The sequence below is a fragment of the Eptesicus fuscus genome, chromosome 13 (genome assembly GCF_027574615.1).
Source record: "Eptesicus fuscus isolate TK198812 chromosome 13, DD_ASM_mEF_20220401, whole genome shotgun sequence".
Taxonomy (NCBI): Eukaryota; Metazoa; Chordata; class Mammalia; order Chiroptera; family Vespertilionidae; genus Eptesicus; species Eptesicus fuscus.
Genome location: NC_072485.1, coordinates 51,066,172 through 51,085,725, shown reverse-complemented (window position 1 = coordinate 51,085,725; position 19,554 = coordinate 51,066,172). Strand labels below are relative to the sequence as shown.

The following is a 19,554-nucleotide window of genomic DNA, read 5'->3' as shown; positions in this document are numbered from 1 at the left end:
AACCTTTCCAAGAAGCTCTGGTGCTCCCATGGGTCCAATCCCCACTCATCTCCTTTCTGACTAACCATGCTTAATTTCTCCCCTCTTCTGTATTGGGCTTGCTGACTTTTGCATACATATCTTTATTTATTACAGCTGGACTAAAAGTGTCTTGGAAGTCAGGATCAGTGCCCTGGGCACATGGTAGGTGCACCCGGAATACTGATTGCTTGGTTGGTTTCCCAACCACCCTCCACATGAAAAAGATAGAGATTTTCTCAGCTCGATAAAGGGTCTTTCTCATCTTGATTGCAGACACAATTTGAAACGTGTACTCCATGTTATAGTTAAAAGTGAAATATAATAGCATTCCCGTTAAAATCAGGAATAATCATGACTACCACTATTTAATGTTCTAGTAGAGGTGATAGGTAAGAAACTAATGCATGAAAAAGAAATAAAAGGTATATTTATTCATTATCTCCCCCAAAGAATGAAAGAACAAGTCACCACAATTATCAAGAGAGTTTGGCAATGTCCAGATTCAAATTCAAGGTACAAGAATCAATAGGTTTCCTAAACACAAGCAATCATAGATTAGAAAATATAACAGAAAAAAAAGAGCCCATTCTAAAAAGCAACAAAACCATAAAACACCTATGAGGGAAAAAGCCTCATAAAAATGTATAATATAAATGAAGAAAAATTACATTACTTTGCAGGACATAAAACACCTGAATAAATAGGGGATATTCATGTTTCTGACTTAGAAAACATATTGTAGGGATGCTGACTTTTCTCACATTAGACTATTAATTCAGTGAAACACCATTAAAAAATCATACTGTAAGTTTTGTTGAACACAACAAGCTTATTCTATGATTTACCTGGAATTATGAATCTGCTTGAATGGCCACGAACATTTTGAACCATAGATTAATGAGCAATAACTTGCTATCAAAACGTAAAATAAAATTATAGTACTAAAAGGTGTGGGTTTCATGCAGGGATAAAGAGATCAGCAGAACAGAACAGGCCTGTATAAAAAATTTATATTAGATAAAGTAGCATGTCAAATAATCAGGGAAAAAACAAACTTTTTGATAAATGGATGTGGGACAACAAACTAGCCACTTTGAGAAAAACAGGTAGGTTTTGATTTCCCATCTGCGCTGATGTCTTGGGCTTGCTTCTCCAGATACCGTCCCCATCCTTTGGCACCCTGGTCTCTGCCTGAGAGGGGAATCAATATAAACTATATTAACGTCAGTGGACTCCATCGTCCTGAGAATTGAAGCCAGGCCAAAGGGGAGGACTGGCAGGAAATCAAAGGAAGGGAGTTGGGATTCCCTATAACCTCAGGCCAGTTGCTTCCCTTCACCAGAAGTCTCCGCTCCTGAGAGCTAATGGTCTTCTCAGCTCTGTCCTCTCTTTCCCCATCTTGGGCTTCTTCTGTTCTGGGCGGTGAGAGCTCCTCCCACTGTTTGTGTGGTCACATCATTGTAAATAGGCCCTTTATTAAACTGACCCTATGGTGCCTCAATTTGAGCTTGCCCTCTATTTTCTATTGAAACTTATTTGTAGCATATCATTCACAAAATTAAATTCCAGGAAGATTAAAGACCTAAATTTACTATAAAATTTATAAAAATATTAAAACTATGAGAATATATGTATAATCTTGGATGTAGGAAGGTTCTTTTTTAAATAGACACAAATCAAAATTCATAAGGGAAAGGATGGATACATGAGATTAAAATCAAAATTTTAATTTTCTGGATGAGTAGATACCCATAAGCAATGTTTAAAAAAAAGGTAGAAAAATATTTGAAATTTATAACAAAGCATTATTATCTGAAATATATAAGATCAATTTTAAATATAAGTATATTTAAGTATATAAAATTATATATGTAAATATTTTATATAATTATATATAAAATACTTTAAAATCAACTTTTAAAAGCTACATCATTAGAAAAATAGGCAAGAATATAAACAGGCCCTTCACAGAAGAGGAAACAGAAATGGAATATATATGAAAAGATTCTTAATATTACTAATAATCAGGAAAATGCAAATTAATATAATATACCATTTTTTTTAACTATCAGATGGGCGGAACTTTAAAGGTTGATAATACCAAGAGTTGTTGAGCCAACAAGGAAGCAGGCTCTCTTGTTCATAGTCAGAGAAGATGTTTAAGTTGTCAAACTTTATAGAGGAAAATCTGGCAATGTCTATTAAAATTATAAATGTGTATCCCTTATGATCCCATATCTTGGCATCTACCAGAGATAAAAACTTGCATATTTGCTCAAAGAAGCATGTACAATGAGGATGCTCATCATAATATTATTTGCAATAGTAAAAAACTGGAATGTCCAATCTAAATGTCCATCAACTATGGAATAACTAACACATTCCCCTATAGATGGTTTCAACAGTTTTTAAAAAGAGGTAGCGCTTTTACAGCCTAAATGCCCATCAGCAGATGAGTGGATTAGAAAACTGTGGTATATCTACACAATGGAATACTACGCTGCTATAAAAAAGAAGGAATTCGTACCATTTGCAGCAGCATGGATGGAACTGGAGAGCATTATGCTAAGTGAAATAAGCCAGTCAGTGAAAGAAAAATACCACGTGATCTCACTCATTTATGGATAATAAAGAACAATATAAACTGATGAACAAAAATAGATATAGAGGCAGAGAAGCATTGAACAGACTGTCAAATGACAGCGGGTAGGCTGGGGAGGGTTAGGGGGCAGTGGAGGAGGTAAGAGATCAACCGAAGGACTTGTATGCATGCATATAAGCATAACCAATGGACGAAAGACACTGGGAGGGGGGTGAGGGCATGTGGCGGGGGGTAGGGGAGGCTGGGGGAAGGTCAATTGTGGGGGGGGGGGAGAAAGAGACATATGTACTACCATTTGTAATACTTTAAACAATAAAAAAATAAAAATAAAAAAGAGGAAGAGCTATATTTTCTGACCTGGATATCTCTCCAACACATTTTACTTAGTGAAAACTCATTCAAATTCAACACATCACGTAGACCATGAAACCATTTGTGTAAATTTAAATTTCCACAAAAATGAAACTATGTTCTTTTATACTTACTTATCTGCATATAAGCAATAGATAAATCTAAACAATAAACACCAAATTGATATCTTTGCAACCATTGGGTAGGAAACGCTGAGATTCATTAGGGGCAATGTCAGGGTTTTTTTTCACTTTTTCTGTTTTCTGTATTTCACTATTTTCTGTATTATTTGAAATGTTACAATGTAAATGTATGTACATCTGATCTAAAAAACTATTATTCCTTCAGTGAATACATTTAGTTTGTATTAATCCCTTCAAAAGAAAAGGAAGAACATGGGATTTTAGAGTTATATGGATGTGTGACTTCAAGAAACTTGTCTAGCCCTGGCCAGGTAGCTCAGTTGGTTAGAGTGTCGTCCTGATAAGCCAAGATTGTGGGTTCAATCTCTGGTCAGGGCACATACAAACAGTGAATGCATAAAGAAGTGGAACAACAGCCCTGGCTGGTTCAGCCTGCAGACTGAAAGGTCCCAGGTTCGATTCCGGTCAAGGGCATATACCTTGGTTGCGGCACATCCCCATTAGGGGGCGTGCAGGAGGCAGCTGATCAATGTTTCTCGATGTTTCTGACTCTCTATCCCTCTCCCTTCCTCTCTGTAAAAAATCAATAAAATATATTTTTAAAAAAAGAAGTGGAACAACAAATTGATGTTTCCTCTCTGTTTCTCTCTCTATTTCTCTCTCCCTCCCCTCCCTTCATCTCTCTCTAAAATCAATGAATAAAAATTTAAAAAAGAAATTTGTCCAATTCCCTGAAACTTGACTCTTCATTTGTAAAATGGGGGAGTTGTTGTGAAGATTAATGTAGATAAAGCCTGTGAGATATGCAGCTGTGTTCCTGATACAGAGAAAGCATTGGGTGACCTTTGCTCTCTCCTGCATTTGGCTCATGTGAACCTCAAGGCCAAGAACATACGTCAGTTGCCTATACATATCATGCCTATGCAGATACAAGCTCAGTTACATTTGCTGAAAGAATGAGTGAATGCACAAGCCACATTGCTTAACTGGTAATAAATAAATGTATGTCCACATATGTTCATTGTTAGATCAAATGCTCTGGTTTGTGAGAACAAGAAATCATAGAAAACCAGAGATCTAGGTGAGAGAGATTAAAGTTTTTAGAGTGGGAAGACTCATCACATAGATCTGATGTTTTCCAACTTTCTTCTTCAGAGCCCCAGGCCCTGCAGAGGGATAGGGACACCATGGGCAGGGGTGTGGGAGCTAGAAAGCCAAACTGAGACCCCGTGTTCAGGCTGAGAGATTGGACATACTGGTACTGGTGGACAAAGGGCAGACCATATATGACAATCATAATAGAAATCTGGCCCCAACCTTTGCAGCAACTGGCCTGGGAAGCCAAATCACAACCTCTGAAGCTATCAGCCCAGAATGTTTAGGACTTGGTCAATGACTGCCAACTTCGCTAACCCTCCTCCCCCTCCCCCCCCCCCACAACCCCGCTCCACTGCCTCCTCTATTTTTAAGTCATGATCAACCAAATAAAGCCAAATGCACTCTCCAAACCAACTGCATAAGAGGCTTACTTCTAGCTCTCCCACTTCTAGCAAGCTATCTATCCCCTTCCAGCTTCCCCATGCCAACAACCTCCGACCAGAACATAACTACAGTCTTCCCTCTTTTTACTCTAAAGCTTTTCCACTCCTCTGCTGCCTTTGAGTCTCTGCCAAATGCTAGTGATGATAATGGCTGACTCCCTTGATATACAGAAAGCTCTGAATAAATAGATTCTGCGTGCTTTCATTTCAGTGGTCTCTTTATTTCCACAAGGTCTTCTCCCACATTTCTACTAGGTACTAGATATATGTTATATATTAAGTTTATATATAAAATTTCATTTTAAAAGTTCTCCAGTTGTTATTTTTAAAAACAAATCTCCAATGTAAATTCACACCAAGAGCTAAAGTCCTACTGCTAATTTATTTATTTTTTTTCAAATCACCAGTGTAGTTAATGCCAAGAACCAAACTTCTCAAGGAATCTGAGGAAGGATGCTCAGCTTGCATTAAACTAAAAAAGAAACAAATGATGCCCAGACAGGGCAGCAAAAGAGAGGGCTGAGTCTGGACAGGGTTCAGAGGGTTCCAGAGATCTCTGTGTGTTTTTCCCATAAGTCAGGCCCAGCTGAGTCCGGAAACTGCAGGGATTGGAGTGGGGAGGTGAAAGCCCTCCTTATCAGCCTCTCCTGGGGGCTGGCCTGGAGTTAACTACAATTGTAATTCTGTTGAAATGTCCACATACCGGAGAGGCAGACAAATAAACCAAATACATGAATAAGGCCTTGGGTGGTTTAAAGAAGAGGAAGATGGTTGGGAAGGTCCCAGCCCCTACCTCCCTGGGAAAGACTTCTCAGATATTGGAATTGAAGCCTTTCTCATCTAACCATGACTATTGTATATCTGAATTCCTAAAATTCTCACCATCACTCTATACATTCTGTAAATCTATTTAAAATAAGTCATTCCCAGTTTCCAAAACTGGTGAATGTCAGTAGGTGTCTCAGTAGACAAGGAGCTTTGCGTCAAGTAAGTTTGGGGAATGCTGGGTGAAACCAAGTTAAACAGATTTCGTTTTAGCAGGATTTCGTAAAACCTTCAATATGATAACATATGCTATGAATCTGCAAGAAGAAGATACAAAACACAGCCTTTTTCAAACTTGTTTAACCACAGAAGTTGATTTCTTGCCCACCTATTTACATCTCCCTGAACACCATTCCATGGCATACAATTTTAGAGACACAGTTTTGAGATAGCATTATCCATCTTTCAGGGGAAAACTATTAGCTGGTTAATACTTCTTAACATTTATTGTAACTTATCAAAAGGAAAACCAGGAGGTCCCCTAGGAAGTGGCACAAGAGGGCAATTTTGATGGAAGAAGGTAAAACATAGGATCATAAAGCAGAGCCAGAGGCTAATGGAGGTTACAGTGGGGTCTCAGGTCAGCCTGGCACAGATTAAGATTACTAGATATTAAATTCCAGATGGAGAAAGTCAAAGATTATCCTCACCTGGTTCATAATTTTTCTTGACCAGCCATAGTAGCATTATCTCTAGGAAGATAGAGAGTGGCCAGGAGAATCACTGTATTAGATGACAATCAAGATTTCGGCAAATGATTCTCTTACAGCACTTTACCAATGATGGCCTACAGTCCCATTTTTGAGTGGAGATAACTGAGGACAGAGAAATGATGCAACTTGCCCGATGGTCCAGCAAAGCCACTTTTCTTTCTGCAACTACACCATGAAGTCTTTGGTGGACCACAGGGGAGGGGAGTGAAGTGTTAGGAGAATTCCATGCTCACTTACTTTAGAATGACACAGCCCGTTCCTGCTGGCGGTGCTATCCAGAACACCTGGATCCGTGTCCTCCTCCGTGGGGTGCTTTCCGTGACCGCGACAGGGCAGTTACTCATAAACTGTGTTTCTTCTTCATCTATGATCTATGGAAAAACAGCGGAAAATAAACACATTAAAATGTGCTTCGTTTTGGGAAGGCTCTTATGTTTCTGAGTTGACACTTCCTTAATTTTATGTTTAAACCTGTCATTTTGTGTTAGCAGCACTTGATCCCCAGACACCAGAGTAGTGCCTGGCGTAGAGTCCCAGTCACTGCTTGTTGAATTAACAAGAAGGCAAGGATTTGGCATATGTTCTAGGCTCTCCAGGACCAGGATCTTGGGTCAGCACTTTTAGGATCAGGCCACTAGGGGATGATCTTGCTCATTTCACTAAGGTAAGCTGTGTCCCACTTCAGGGAAGGAAGAAGAGGATGGGGAAGAGAAAATCCAAAGCAAACACTCACTATAGGGCTAGTTGTAACACAACTACAATTTTATAACTTGAAATTAAAGTGTTATAAGAAAACACCCCTTTGGAGAAGTATCACAAATTACATAAAGTCCCCCAGCTTCACAGCACTGTTTTCCTGTGGAGTCTCTACTTTGTTTCTTTTTTAAAATTGATTTTAGAGAGAAAGGAAGGGGGAAGGGAGAGAGAAAAAAACTGGGGAGAGAGAGAAACATCAATTGGCTGCCTCCTGTAGGAGCCCTGACCAAGGATCAAACCTGCAAACTTTTGGTGTTACAGGAGGACACTCCAACCAACTGAGCCACCAGGCCAGGGCTCTCTACTTTCTTAACTTGTACATTAGACTAGTATTGTCCCAAGTTAACCATCAAGGTTTCCAATGGCACTGCGAATAAAGCTGGTAGCCATTCCCATTCCCCAAGGCTGCTTTCAGCATTTCTCCTGCTTGCTTCCGGGTCTGCTGCCAGTACTTGCCTATTCATTTTAGTAGAACCATAGACTATGGATCTTTTGGGGAATCATCGAAATCCAATAGGTCTTAAGTGCCAACTTCAGTTGGCTGCTATGTCATGAGGAGTGTTAATAACATTAATGGACAACATTTATTGAGTGTTGAGTACGTGCCAAGCACGAAACTAAGTGCTTATCTGAATTACTCATTTAATCTTCAAATATAACCTAATAAAATTATTAAACCCATATTGTACTTGTTTTGCATTTTTTTAAAAATCCTCTTTTTAGCACAACAGGTAAAAAAAAAAAAAAGGCACTCAAACTCTTTAATTCATCATATATTTTCTTCACTGGACAAAGCCAAGGCAGTTGTCTATTACATTTGTTTATCTCTGTATTCTTTACCCTGCTCCCATTTCCCTCCTCTATTTAACACTTACTCCTAAATATTTAATATATGTCCTTCTGAGTGTGTGTGTGTGTGTGTGTGTGTGTGTGTGTGTGTGTGTTAGTTACTTGAAGTTACAAAGAATTGTTTTGTATTTTAAGGGTGTTTTTTTTTAATTTCACTTAACCTTATGCTTTTGGGATATGTCTGTGTTACTATATTTGAATGTAATTCATTGGTTCTGTTGCCTAGTGTGCCATTACATGCATAGACCACATTTTATCCATCCACTCTCCCAGGGAGGAGCACTTAGCTGACTGCCAGCTCTTTGCCTCCATGAACATCGCTGCAATGGGTCCTCATGCTGCTCTGCTTGTGAACGCACATGGGGAGTGTCTCAGCAATATAAACCATGTGGTGGGATTGCTGGGCTGTTGGGTTGTGGATATAATATTAATTTCACTAGCTACTGCCAGATTGTTCTGCAGAACGACTATGCCTACCTTTCTTCATTAGCTATACATTAGTGTTCCCATTTCCCCACATCCTTGCCAGTACTGTGATTGCTTGACTTTCTAATAATTTCTAATTTAATAGATGTAAATTAGTATCTTGTTTTAATGTAAGACTAGCACATTTGAACATCTCCACAATTTTATCGGGTATCTCCTGTGAACTGTCTACTTAAAATCGCTGTCAGTGGATTTTCCTATCTTTTTTTTTTTTTTTTTGCTGATTTGTAGGACTTTCTAGATACGAATCCTTCATCATTTACAAATATCTTTCTGTCACTCAGAGGTTCATCTTATCTTTAAATTCTTCATTTAACAGAATTTCTGTTATTGATTTCTAGTTTAATATCAGGGTGGCCTGAGAGTAGTCATTGTATGCTTCCCATTCTTTTAAACTTAAGGTATGGTTTATGGACCAGAATGTGGTCTATGTTGGTGAATGTTCCATATGAGCTTTAGAAGAATGTGTAATCTACTATTGTTGGATGAAGTAGTCTATAGATGTCAGTTATATCCAGTTGATTGATGGTATGGTTGAGTTCAAGTATGTCTTTATGGATAGTCTGCCAGCTGGATCTGTCCATTTCTGATAGGGGTGTTGAAGTCTCCAACTATAATAGTGGATTCATTTATTTCTCCTTGCATTTCTACCAGTTTGCACCTCACGTATTTTGATACCAGTTGTTAGGCACATACATATTAAGGATTGTTATGTCTTCTTCAAGTATTGACCCCCCTTATCATTATGTAATTCTCTTTTTATCCCTAGTAAATGTCCTTGCTCTGAAGTGTGCTCTGTCTGAAATTAATATAGCTATTCCTGTTTTCTTTTGATTAGTGTTAGCATAGTATATCTTTCTTCATCATTCTACTTTTAATCTATATGTGTCATTTATTTATTTATTTATTTATTTATTTATTTATTTATTTATTATTTTTTAATCCTCACCCAAGGATATTTTTCCCATTGATTTCTAGAGAGAGTGGGAGAGAGGAGCAGGAGAAAGAGTGACATAAATATCAATGTGAACAAGACATACAGATTGGTTGCCTCCCACATGAGCCCCTGCCAGGGCTGGGGAACCTGTGACTGAGGTACATGTCTTTGACTGGGAAACAAACCCGTGACCTTTCAGTCCTCAAACCAACACTCTAATCATCGATCCAAACTGGCCAGGGCACATGTCTTTATAGTTAAAGTGAGTTTCTTGTAAACAACACGCAGTTGGGTTTTGTTTTTTTATTCACTCTGAAAATCTGTCTTTTAATTGGTGTATTTAGACCATTGATATTTGACGTAATTATTAATAATAGTTGGACTAATATTTGCCATATTTGTTATTATTTTCTATTTGTTGCCCTGGTTCTTTGTTCCTATTTTTGTCTCCCACACATTATCTGCCTTCTGTGGTTTTAACTGAGCATTTTATATTTTTCTCTCTTTTCTAAGCATATCGATCATATTTTTTCTTTTGCCTTTTTTAGTGGTTGTCCTAGAATTTGCCTTATAACATAAATTTATAACCAACCCAAGTTACTTTCAAATGATACTATATTGCTTCACAGATAGTGCAAACCCCTTATAATATAAAATATTCTTAATTTCTCTATCTTGTTCATTGTATTTTTGTCATTTATTTCACTTATACATAAGCATGCATAAGCATATTTATAGCTATAAGTATATGAAACTGAATACATTGTTGTTGTTTTGAACAAACTATTATCTGTTTGATCAATTAAGAATAAGAAAAAAATAAAACTTTTCATTTTACCTTCACTTATTCCTTCTTTGATGTTCTTCCTTTCTTTGTGAAGATCCGAGTTTCTGACCTATATTATTTTCCTTCTCACTAAATAACTTTTTAAACATTTCTTGCAAGGCAGGTATACTGGTGGCAGATTCCCTCTATTTTTTTTTTGGCTGAGAAAGTATTTCTTCTTCACTTTTGAAGAATAATTTTGCAGGATTCAGAATTCTAAGGTAGTGGTTCTTTTTTTCTCAACACTTTATATATTTCACTCAAATCTTTTTTTGTTTGCATAGTTTCTGAAGAAAAGTTTGATATAATTCTTATCTTTGTTCCTTTATAGATAAGGTGTTTTATTCCCCCTCTGGCTTCTTTTAGGATTTTTTTTCTTATCTCTGATTTTCTGTAGAATAAAAGTGATATACCTAGATGTAGTGTTTGTGACACTTCTCTTTCTTGATGTTTCTGAGCTTCTTGGATTTTTGGTTTGTTGTCTGATATTAAGTTGTGGAAATTCTCAGTTGTTATTGTTTCAAATACTTCTTCCATTCTATTCTCTCTTTCTTCTCCTGGTATTCATATTACATGTATGTTATACCTTTTGTAGCTGTCCAACAATCCTTGGATATTCTGATCTGTGTTTGTTTGTTTCTCAGTCTTTGTTCCCTTTGCTTTACAGTTTTTGAGGTTTCTGTTGATATATCCTCAAGCCCAGAGATTCCTCGGCTGTGTCCAGTCTGCTAATAAGCCCATCAAAGGCATTCTTCATATCTGTTCCAAGGTTTTTTATCTCTAGCATTTCTTTTTGTTGTTTTTTTTTTTCCCTTAGAGTTTCCATCTCTGTGCTTACATCACCCATCTGTTCTTGCATGCAGTCTACTTTATCCACTAGCGCCCTTGGCATATGAATCATGGCTGTTTTAAATTCCTAGTCAGATAACTCCAACACCCTGCTATGTCTGGTGCTGATACTTTCTCTGTCTCTTCAAACAGTGTTTTTTGCTTTGGGGTAGACCTTTTAGTTGTTTGTTGAAAGCGGGACATGATGTACTGGGTAAAGGAACTGAGATAAATAGACCTTTAGTATTGTGGTGGTGAGGTGTGTATGAGGCGTGAGGGAAGACTTCTATGGTCCTATTTTTAGGTCTCAGTCTTTTGGTGACTTGAGCTCCTGCACTGTGAACATCACAGGTGCTTCTCAGTTTCCCCCTACTCCTTAGATGAGACAGGGTGGCTGGAGGGCTGGGATTGTGTGTTTCCTCCCCTGCCCCTCCCGTAGGTTAGGCCCTGATAAAACAGTCCTTATACATAAGCCTGCATAAGCATATCTATAGCTATACGTATATGAAACGGAATACATTGTTGTTGTTTTGAACAAACTGCTATCTGTTCGATCAATTAAGGGCAGGCCTTGTTGAGAACAGAATGCTCTGACATATTAAAAATGATTCATTCCCCCCCGCCCCCCCTCCCCCGTCAGAAGTGCAAGGGAATTTTTCTCTGATATTCACCGTGAGGGCAGACATGATGGAGCTCCTGGAGGTAAAACTCACAAAAGTTTTTTTCCCCTCCCTGAATTCACCAGCTGGATGCCCCTGGAGATTTTAGCTCTCAGAATTGTCCATACTGAGCCTTAGCAATCTATCAATTACAGTTTAGGCTACCTCCCCTGGTCTGTGGAGGTTTCTGGTCTGATAAGTTGTGATTCTCTGTACCTTCCTATCGTCTCTCCCTATGATAGATGTTAAAGAGTTGATTTTTCCAGTCTGTTTGGCTTTATACTTGTTAAGATGGAGGGACAACTTCCAAGCCCCTTATACATGGGATGGGGTCCCAAAAGCCCATACTGTGAGCTGCTTTTAATACTAGAGTCAACCCATCTTTCCCCCACCTTTTTGTGATGCGACCTCTTTCTTATATAGAGTGATGATACAATTTATTGTCAAACAAGGATGGAAAAGTCTGTTATTAATAACTAGAGGCCCAGTGCACAAAATTTGCGGGAGGGAGTCCCTCAGCCCAGCCTGCCCCCTCTCATAGTCCAGAAGCCCTCAGGGGATGTCCTACTGATGGCTTAGGCCCGCTCCCCCTTGGGAGCGGACCTAAGCTGTAGTCTGGCCTCCCTCTGCGGGAGGCGACCAGGCTGATCAGGAGAAGGCACCACCCCCATCACCCCGCTGCTGCTGCCACTGCCAGCTGCCACAGTTGCCAAGGTGATTTCATCAACACAGACTCCAGTTCCTTCACCAGAAAAAAATGACAACTTTCTTTAGGCATTTTCAAGATGTCTCTTTCATAGGATATGACATTTCTTTCTTTTTATCCTCACCTGAGGATATTTTCCCATTGATTTTTAGAGAGCGGAAGAGAGAGGGAAAGACAGAGAGAAACATCAATGTGAGAGGGACACTTTAATTGGTTGCCTCCTGCATGAGCCCTGACCTGGGCCCCGGCCAGGGAGGAGCCTGCAACCTAGGTACATGCCCTTGACCAGAATCGAACCTGGACCCTTCGGTCTGCAGACCAAGGCTCTATCCACTGAGCCAAACCGGCTAGGGCAGGATATGACGTTTCTTAGCCCCTCCAGCAGCAGATCTTCGTTTTTTCCTCCAGAAGTGAGGTGGAAAAACCCTAGATCACCTTCTTGGATTCTTATTACCCAAGTTACCAAGAACACTACGAGTGGTGGCGTACAGGGAGCTTAGCCAGTGAGCGGTCAGAAAAGGTGTTTCCTCTGCAGCTCACATGCAGAGGCAGGACTGTTGGCGTGCCGCAGCTGGTAGACCCCACTGTGTGTGTCTGCTCCAAGCCTGCTCCAGCCGCACCACGGTGGCTTGGGCAGTCCCCCCTGTGTGTGTCCACTCTGGGCCTGCTCCAGCCGTGTCGCAGCAGCTTGGGCAGGCCCCTCTGTCTCCGGGCCTGTGCCATTTGTGGCTTCCCTCACTGCGCATGCAGTCCCCTCCCACCCATCTGCGCGCAGCTTCCTCCTGAGCAGGTCGTGACTATTATGGCGTCCCAGCTAGTTTGTATATTACCTCTTTATATATGTAGGTTGTTCTGGGACAACAGGCAAAACTGAGACTTTCCCACGCAAATGGAACATACAGTATGTTCAATGTAATTGTGTACCAGGTTCCTAAACACTCATGTTGTTCCTGCGAGTGTAATATATTTTAATATCTAGAAGGAGAAGTCCCTCTTCCTTGCTCTTCTTTATCAACATTGTGTTATTTGTTTGTGGCTCTTTATTTTTAGAAGCTCCCTTACCTCTGTCATTTTCTCTTCTGACAAAATCCCAATCCTAGATGACCTTCTCACACTTGTGCAGCACAGGGCTGCTGGACAAAGCCTGTGATAAGGTCAATTATCTCCTATATTAATTGACTCCTAGCCTCAAGTCTGCCCTGTCACTTTCCCACTCTTGACAATGATGATTTCAACTCTTCCCAAACCTCTTATTGTATTACTTTGCCTCTTACTTTACAGGAAACAAACAAACAAAACCAGAGGTTATCAGACATAAAGTCCCTCATTTTCCCATCTGCATCCACCCTGACCTTATTTATTCCTGTTATAACAGAGGGGCCATACTTTTTTTTACATCTCTGCTTTGGTCCCATCCCTTCTTCCTGACTCTAACAATTACTCTTTTTCTCCCCTCCAGATTCAACTTTTGCCCCAACTCAATCATTCCCATTAGTCTTTTAAGCACATTTGAGCCTCTCCACTTAAAAATTGAGAGACACTCAGTTAACCCTCATCCCCTTCTGATTATGGTGTTATCTCTCATCTCTCCATCATAATGAAATTACTTGAAGGAGTTGGCTATATTTACTGTCTTCATAATGAAATTACTTGAAGGAGTTGGCTATATTTACTGTCTTCATGTCACCTCCCACTCATTTTCAATCCAATGCCAAGGTTTGCAGATACATCGCACTATCCAAACAGCTCTAGCTAAGGTGACCCCTGGCTTTTTAAAAATATATATTTTTTCATTGACTTCAGAGAGAGAAAGTCAGAGGGAGAGAGAGATAGAAACATCAATGATGAGAGAGGATCATTGATCAGCTGCCTCCTGCATGCCCCCTACTGGGGAACAAGCCCAGGCATATGCCACAACCAGGAATTGAACCATGACTTCCTGGTCCATACATACATTGACGCTCAACCACTGAGCCACACTGGCCAGGAGCTAACGCCTGGCTTTTGCAATGCTTAACCCTTTGCACTCACTTGCTTTTTTCTCGATTCCTTTATTCTACTCGGGATTTAATTTTTTAAATACCCCAGATTTTACAAAGCGCAGCAGTAGAATAAAAAACTGGAGTCTCTTTTCATACAAACTTATTTATTTGGATTTTTTTATATTTCAAATTATTGATACATTCAATAACCGTCACACTCGACATCCGAGTGCAAAAGGTTAACCCATTAGGTACTATGTAATCTTTGTTCTTGAAATATTCTTCTGCCTTGGTTTCTGTGCCATGGCTTCTTGCTGCTCTTCTCCCCACTTCAACTTTCTTGTTCACTCTTTCTCCACTTTCTTTGTCTGCTCATCCTACTCTCTTGGCTTTTAAATTGGAAATTTCTCAAATCTCAGTCCTGAACCCTCTCTTGTTCTGACTTTATTTTTTTTTAAATATATTTTTATTGATTTCAGAGAGGAAGGGTGAGGGAGAGAAAGATAGAAACATCAATGATGAAAGAGAATCATTGATTGGTTGCCTCCTGCTCACCCCCTACTGGGGATCGAGCCTGCAACCTGGGCATGTGCCTTTGACTGGAATTGAACCTGAGACCCTTCAATCCTCAGGCTAATGGTCTCTCCACTGAGCCAAACCAGCCAGGGCCTGATTTTATTCTTTCTCTAAAGGTGATCTCATTCGGATCATGCTTTAATTACTACCTCTGTGTAGATAATTCACAAATTTATATTTCTAGTCTTGGCTGCTTCTCTGAGCTCCAGGCATGTATCTCCAACCTTCTATATTCTACTTGCATTTCCTCTTGGATCAAAACACCTCAAATCCACCTTTTCAAGAACTAACTTAACGATCTTCCCTCTAACCTGGTCCTATTCCAATTGTACATGTCAGAAATGTTGGACATCATCCTTGGCTCATCCCTCTATTTCCAAATGCTTCCATTTTACCTTCCAAATAGCTCTTGAATTTCTGCTACCATCCCTACTACAACCCTAGATGAAGCTACATCATTTTAAATCTCAAACAATATAAAATTATCCTAACTAGTCTCTGTACATCCTCTCTTGCCTTTCTTCAGTTTGTTCTCTACACTGTAAGCCAAAGCCATCTTTTAAAAACACAAACATAACTAGAATATCTCCCTTTTTAGAACAATTCCACAGCTTTTTATTGTTTCCATAATCAAGACTGAATCCATACCAGAGCTGAGTCCCTGCCTTTCTGCCTCTGTAGTCTCATTGTGCCATCCCCCTCTTATTTTCTGCTCTTGGCTACGCTGGTCTTGTTTTCTTCTGAAGCTTAGTCAGTTCCATTTCCTTCTTCCCTCCCTTCCTTCCCCCTTCCTCCTTTCCTTTTTCTCTTCATTCCTTTCCTCCACCTCACTTTTGATTGAAAAGCCTACCCTGTCTCCTTTCACTGTGGCAATTCCCCTTCCTTATATGTTCTCATATACCCATTCTTCTCCATTTAGACTTGATATCACACTTCTCATTTTACATGTATTTGTTTAATTCCTTGATTAACATCTACTTCTCTAATCATCTGTAAGCTACACGAGGATAGGTACTGTCTCTTGGTGTGTTTTTTCCCCTATTGTTTCTTCAGCACTAACACAGTGCCTGACACATAATAGGTATGCACTGAATAACTAGGTGTACTGCCTCTTCCCTTTGGTTGCAAGATTCCTGGCTCTGTGCCTTGGTTGCATCATCTGCCTAGTTCCTTTCATTAGACAACTCCCTGGACTTCCTTCTGACTTTAGACTTTGTTTTCCTAAATTATTATTAATAAATGGCTAGCATTTTTTAGCAGTATCTATTAGCCAAAGACTTTACATATATTATTTTCATTCCCCTCAAACCTTATTAAGTCTATCCTTGAAGAAATTACTGTGATGCAGATGGGTTCAATAACCTGTCCAAGTCCCATAGAGGTAGAGCTAGGCATTAACTTCGGCCCTCCATGGCTCTAATGCCTGTGCTCTTTTCCCTACACCACAGTCCCTCCTAACAGTGTCATCTCCCTTATGTTAGGTAAGAATTTTCTCTCTAGCCAGGCTTAGTCCCATAGAACCATTTACACACTGGCCCAGCCCACAACAACAAAACACCCCGCTCCAACACACACATAGGTAGTTGGTAAATATAAATAGTAGTACTTTTGCTTCATGCTTTCTTGAAGAGTACTTAGATTCCCTTCTGCAGCTTTGTTGGTGTGAGAGTGGATTTCCAAACAATGGGATTTTCTTGGACTTGTACAGTGGCCTCCAATGAGGACTCCCTTTACATAAAGGTTGTCATAGAGAACTCTCTCAGGGACCACTAATCCTAAATCTTTTATTATGATTATTATATTTATTGTTGTAAGTATCACATAGGTCCTCCTTTTCCCTCCATTAACCTATTCCAGCCCGCAATCTTTAAAATCTTTGGGAGGGTTCTGGGTGAGTACATTGGGAAAACTAAAGGGAATTAGTATTTAATCAACACCTGCTATGTGCCAGGTACTTAACAAGGTCACATCATTGAATTCCTGATGGGAATAATTATTACCATTTTACAGGTAAGAGAATGAAGCTGAAGTGATCTGCCCTGAATTCTGACCCCAGGCTATCTGAAGCCAAAGCCTGTGCTCTTTCCAGCTGCCTCTGGGAAAAATTCCAGTGGGCGATAAGACTAAGGCCCTTGGCCCAGAACTGAAATCAGAAGAATGTTTTCCAAACCATTAAAGCCTAGTCAGGTAAATACTGGTATAGTTGTTTATCCACAACCTCAGTTGCCAGATGGTGATTAAGTATTGAACAGAAGGGGTTGTTTCCTCCAATTCAGAGAATGCTTCTAAAGTTGTTTGTTTTTCAGAAAATATCAGCTTCTTTCCATAAACTCTGGTTCTATCAGAACCTGCTCTTGTGCCTTTTCTCATCCCCCAAACGTCTCCACAGTTAGCCACCAACTAAATGAAGTTCCTTTAAAAAGCCTTTACCAATCATTTCATTTATTTATTTTTATTTTTAAAATGGACTTCAGAGAGAGGAAGGGAGAGGGAGAGATAGAAACATCAATGATGAGAATCATTAATCGGCTGCCTGCTGCACACACCCCACTGATATTGAGTCTACAACCTGGGCATGTGCCCTGATGGGTAATTGAACCCAGGTTCATAGGTCAACACACAACCATCGAGCAACAACAGCTGGGCCCTTTACCAATCATTTCAATCTGTGGTTTATTTTCTGAGGATCTGAGACCAGAAAATTAAAACATACTACAATAAGGGGGTTGTGTCTGGTAGCAGCATTATGGGTGATTTTTATTTCCTTTCTATGCTTATTGTCTTTTCTAAATTTTTTACAATAATGACTAATTACTTTAAATGAAAAAGTTTCTAATTTTTTAAAGGACTTCATCACAGCAGTCCATGGGTAACATTTCCATGTTTTTACTGTAGGCTAAAATAGACCTTCTCAAGTTAAGTTTAAGTTTAAAGTCACTTGGGAGAGATTTGCTGGTGAAGCCAGCTGCTTGACTCTCTGCAAGCAAGAGAGTTTAAGGGCCTGTAACTAACTGGTCCCCATCCGACCAGATGAGATAGCCAGGTATGCCGGGTAAGACCCAGGTTTGGACAGGTGGACAAGGTTTTATTTCCAGAATTCTTGGCAACCTACAGTTAAAGCAACTAGTGTGGCATCTGGTCATAAATAACCTTTTCAAATATTAGAGATGTTCTAAGCTACCTCATCAGTATGACTTTAAAGACTTCCAAAACTTTTCATTGATCACAATCTTAGTCATGAATCACACACCAAACTATTTGAAAGCTGCATCATGACCTACATTTACCCTGGTATTTTACTCTTCCCTCATCCTATTTATGGCCTCACATTCTTTAGACTTGAATACACAATACTTCTTTCCTAATCTAATCTTTTCAACTCTGATCTGGATTGTCTCTCCTGATAAGTTGTCTCACCCTTTCTGGTCCAACAGACATAAGCCTCAGGAGATGAGCCTAAACCGCGTTAAAGTACCAGATGAAGTTCCAAGCGTTCCAAAAAATGTGTGGACTGTGAGAGTCAGACATCAAGAGAATACTATCCACAAATCCATGTAGGTGGCCTCTTGGACATATGTCTTCAGGAAAGAGAGCCTGACATAGAAATCAGGGCTAGTGGTCAGGGTCAGGGCTCCAGTTCCCACGTGAGAAGTGAGGACAAGTCATATAATGGTAACAGGAACGTGGAACAGCAGCCACAACAGAAAACCAACTGGCCCCAGGAGCTTGGGCTTGCAGCAGAGTTGGCAGGAGAGGGTAGGTTTGGCAGCTTGGGCCTTGGGGGAAGAAGGGATGTCTGCTTAGGGGATGTGCGATGTGAGAGACAAAACAACTCAGGAGCCCAGGGGTCAGTGCAGGGCACCACAACCAAGGATGCCTAGGAGGGGGGCCATGTAAAATATGCCTTATGGGAAATTGATTTTAAGATTTTTTTTTTTAAGTAACAAAAGAATCAGGAAAAACCTTTGACCTTCCCTCTGACTGCCTAAGAGGAATTTAGATGGAGAACTTGCTCCAGGAAAGGAGGTATCACTATAAATAGCTATGGTTTATTTTAATCTAGTGTGAGAATGACAGAGAAGAACCTAGCAAGGTTCGTTTGTTCAAAGTCCTCTCTGTGGCCCAGTGCCAAAGATGGCCCAGCAAACATTCATTTACCAAACATTTGCTTTTCCATCTCCATGTGAATTGCCTTCTTGACCCTTGAAGTTCCAAACCACCTTTCCCCCCGCCCCCACCCCCCCTTTCTCCTTAGCTCCAGAATGGCATCTAAACCTCAACTGCACAATGCCTCTTTGGGTCTCATATTCGTATGGTACCCCCAAATGTACATCTGTAATGACTTTGGATATTTTCTCCTGTTAATCTATCTCATGTTAATTTGATTATTAGTCCGCCCAGAAAATTATTTTTCATGTCCCCACACATATCAGGAATAAGTGATGAGATAACTCTCAACTGGAGTCAGTGGCCACTTAAGTCCTGATTGATCTTAATAGCAGATGGGCTGAGTCTGAAGGAGAGGGCATCAGTGCATCTAAATACAGATTGTTGAGTGAGAGAGTGTACGGGATGTTGATAGGGACTGGGGTGGAAAACGTGGGAAGATATGTCCTACGGCATCATCTCGTACATATTTCTTCTCTAAGGCTTGTGAGTAGTGGTAGAGTAGAAAGTGCATGAATGTTTGAGTCAGGTAGGTTTGTATTAAATCTTGGCTGATATTTTCCAGTTTTATGACTTTGGCCAAGTC

The 19,554-nt window shown here is 39.9% G+C and overlaps 1 protein-coding gene across 1 annotated transcript in view; it reads right to left on the bottom strand.

Annotated features, from left to right (window-relative positions):
• The window catches only part of SPON1 (spondin 1), a 256,888-nt gene that overhangs the window by 183,170 nt on the left and 54,164 nt on the right, over positions 1 to 19,554 (bottom strand). The window contains exon 3 of the mRNA XM_054724749.1: positions 6,434 to 6,567. Within this exon, the coding sequence (XP_054580724.1) occupies positions 6,434 to 6,567 (134 nt within the window). The remainder of the gene's footprint in view (positions 1 to 6,433; positions 6,568 to 19,554) is intronic.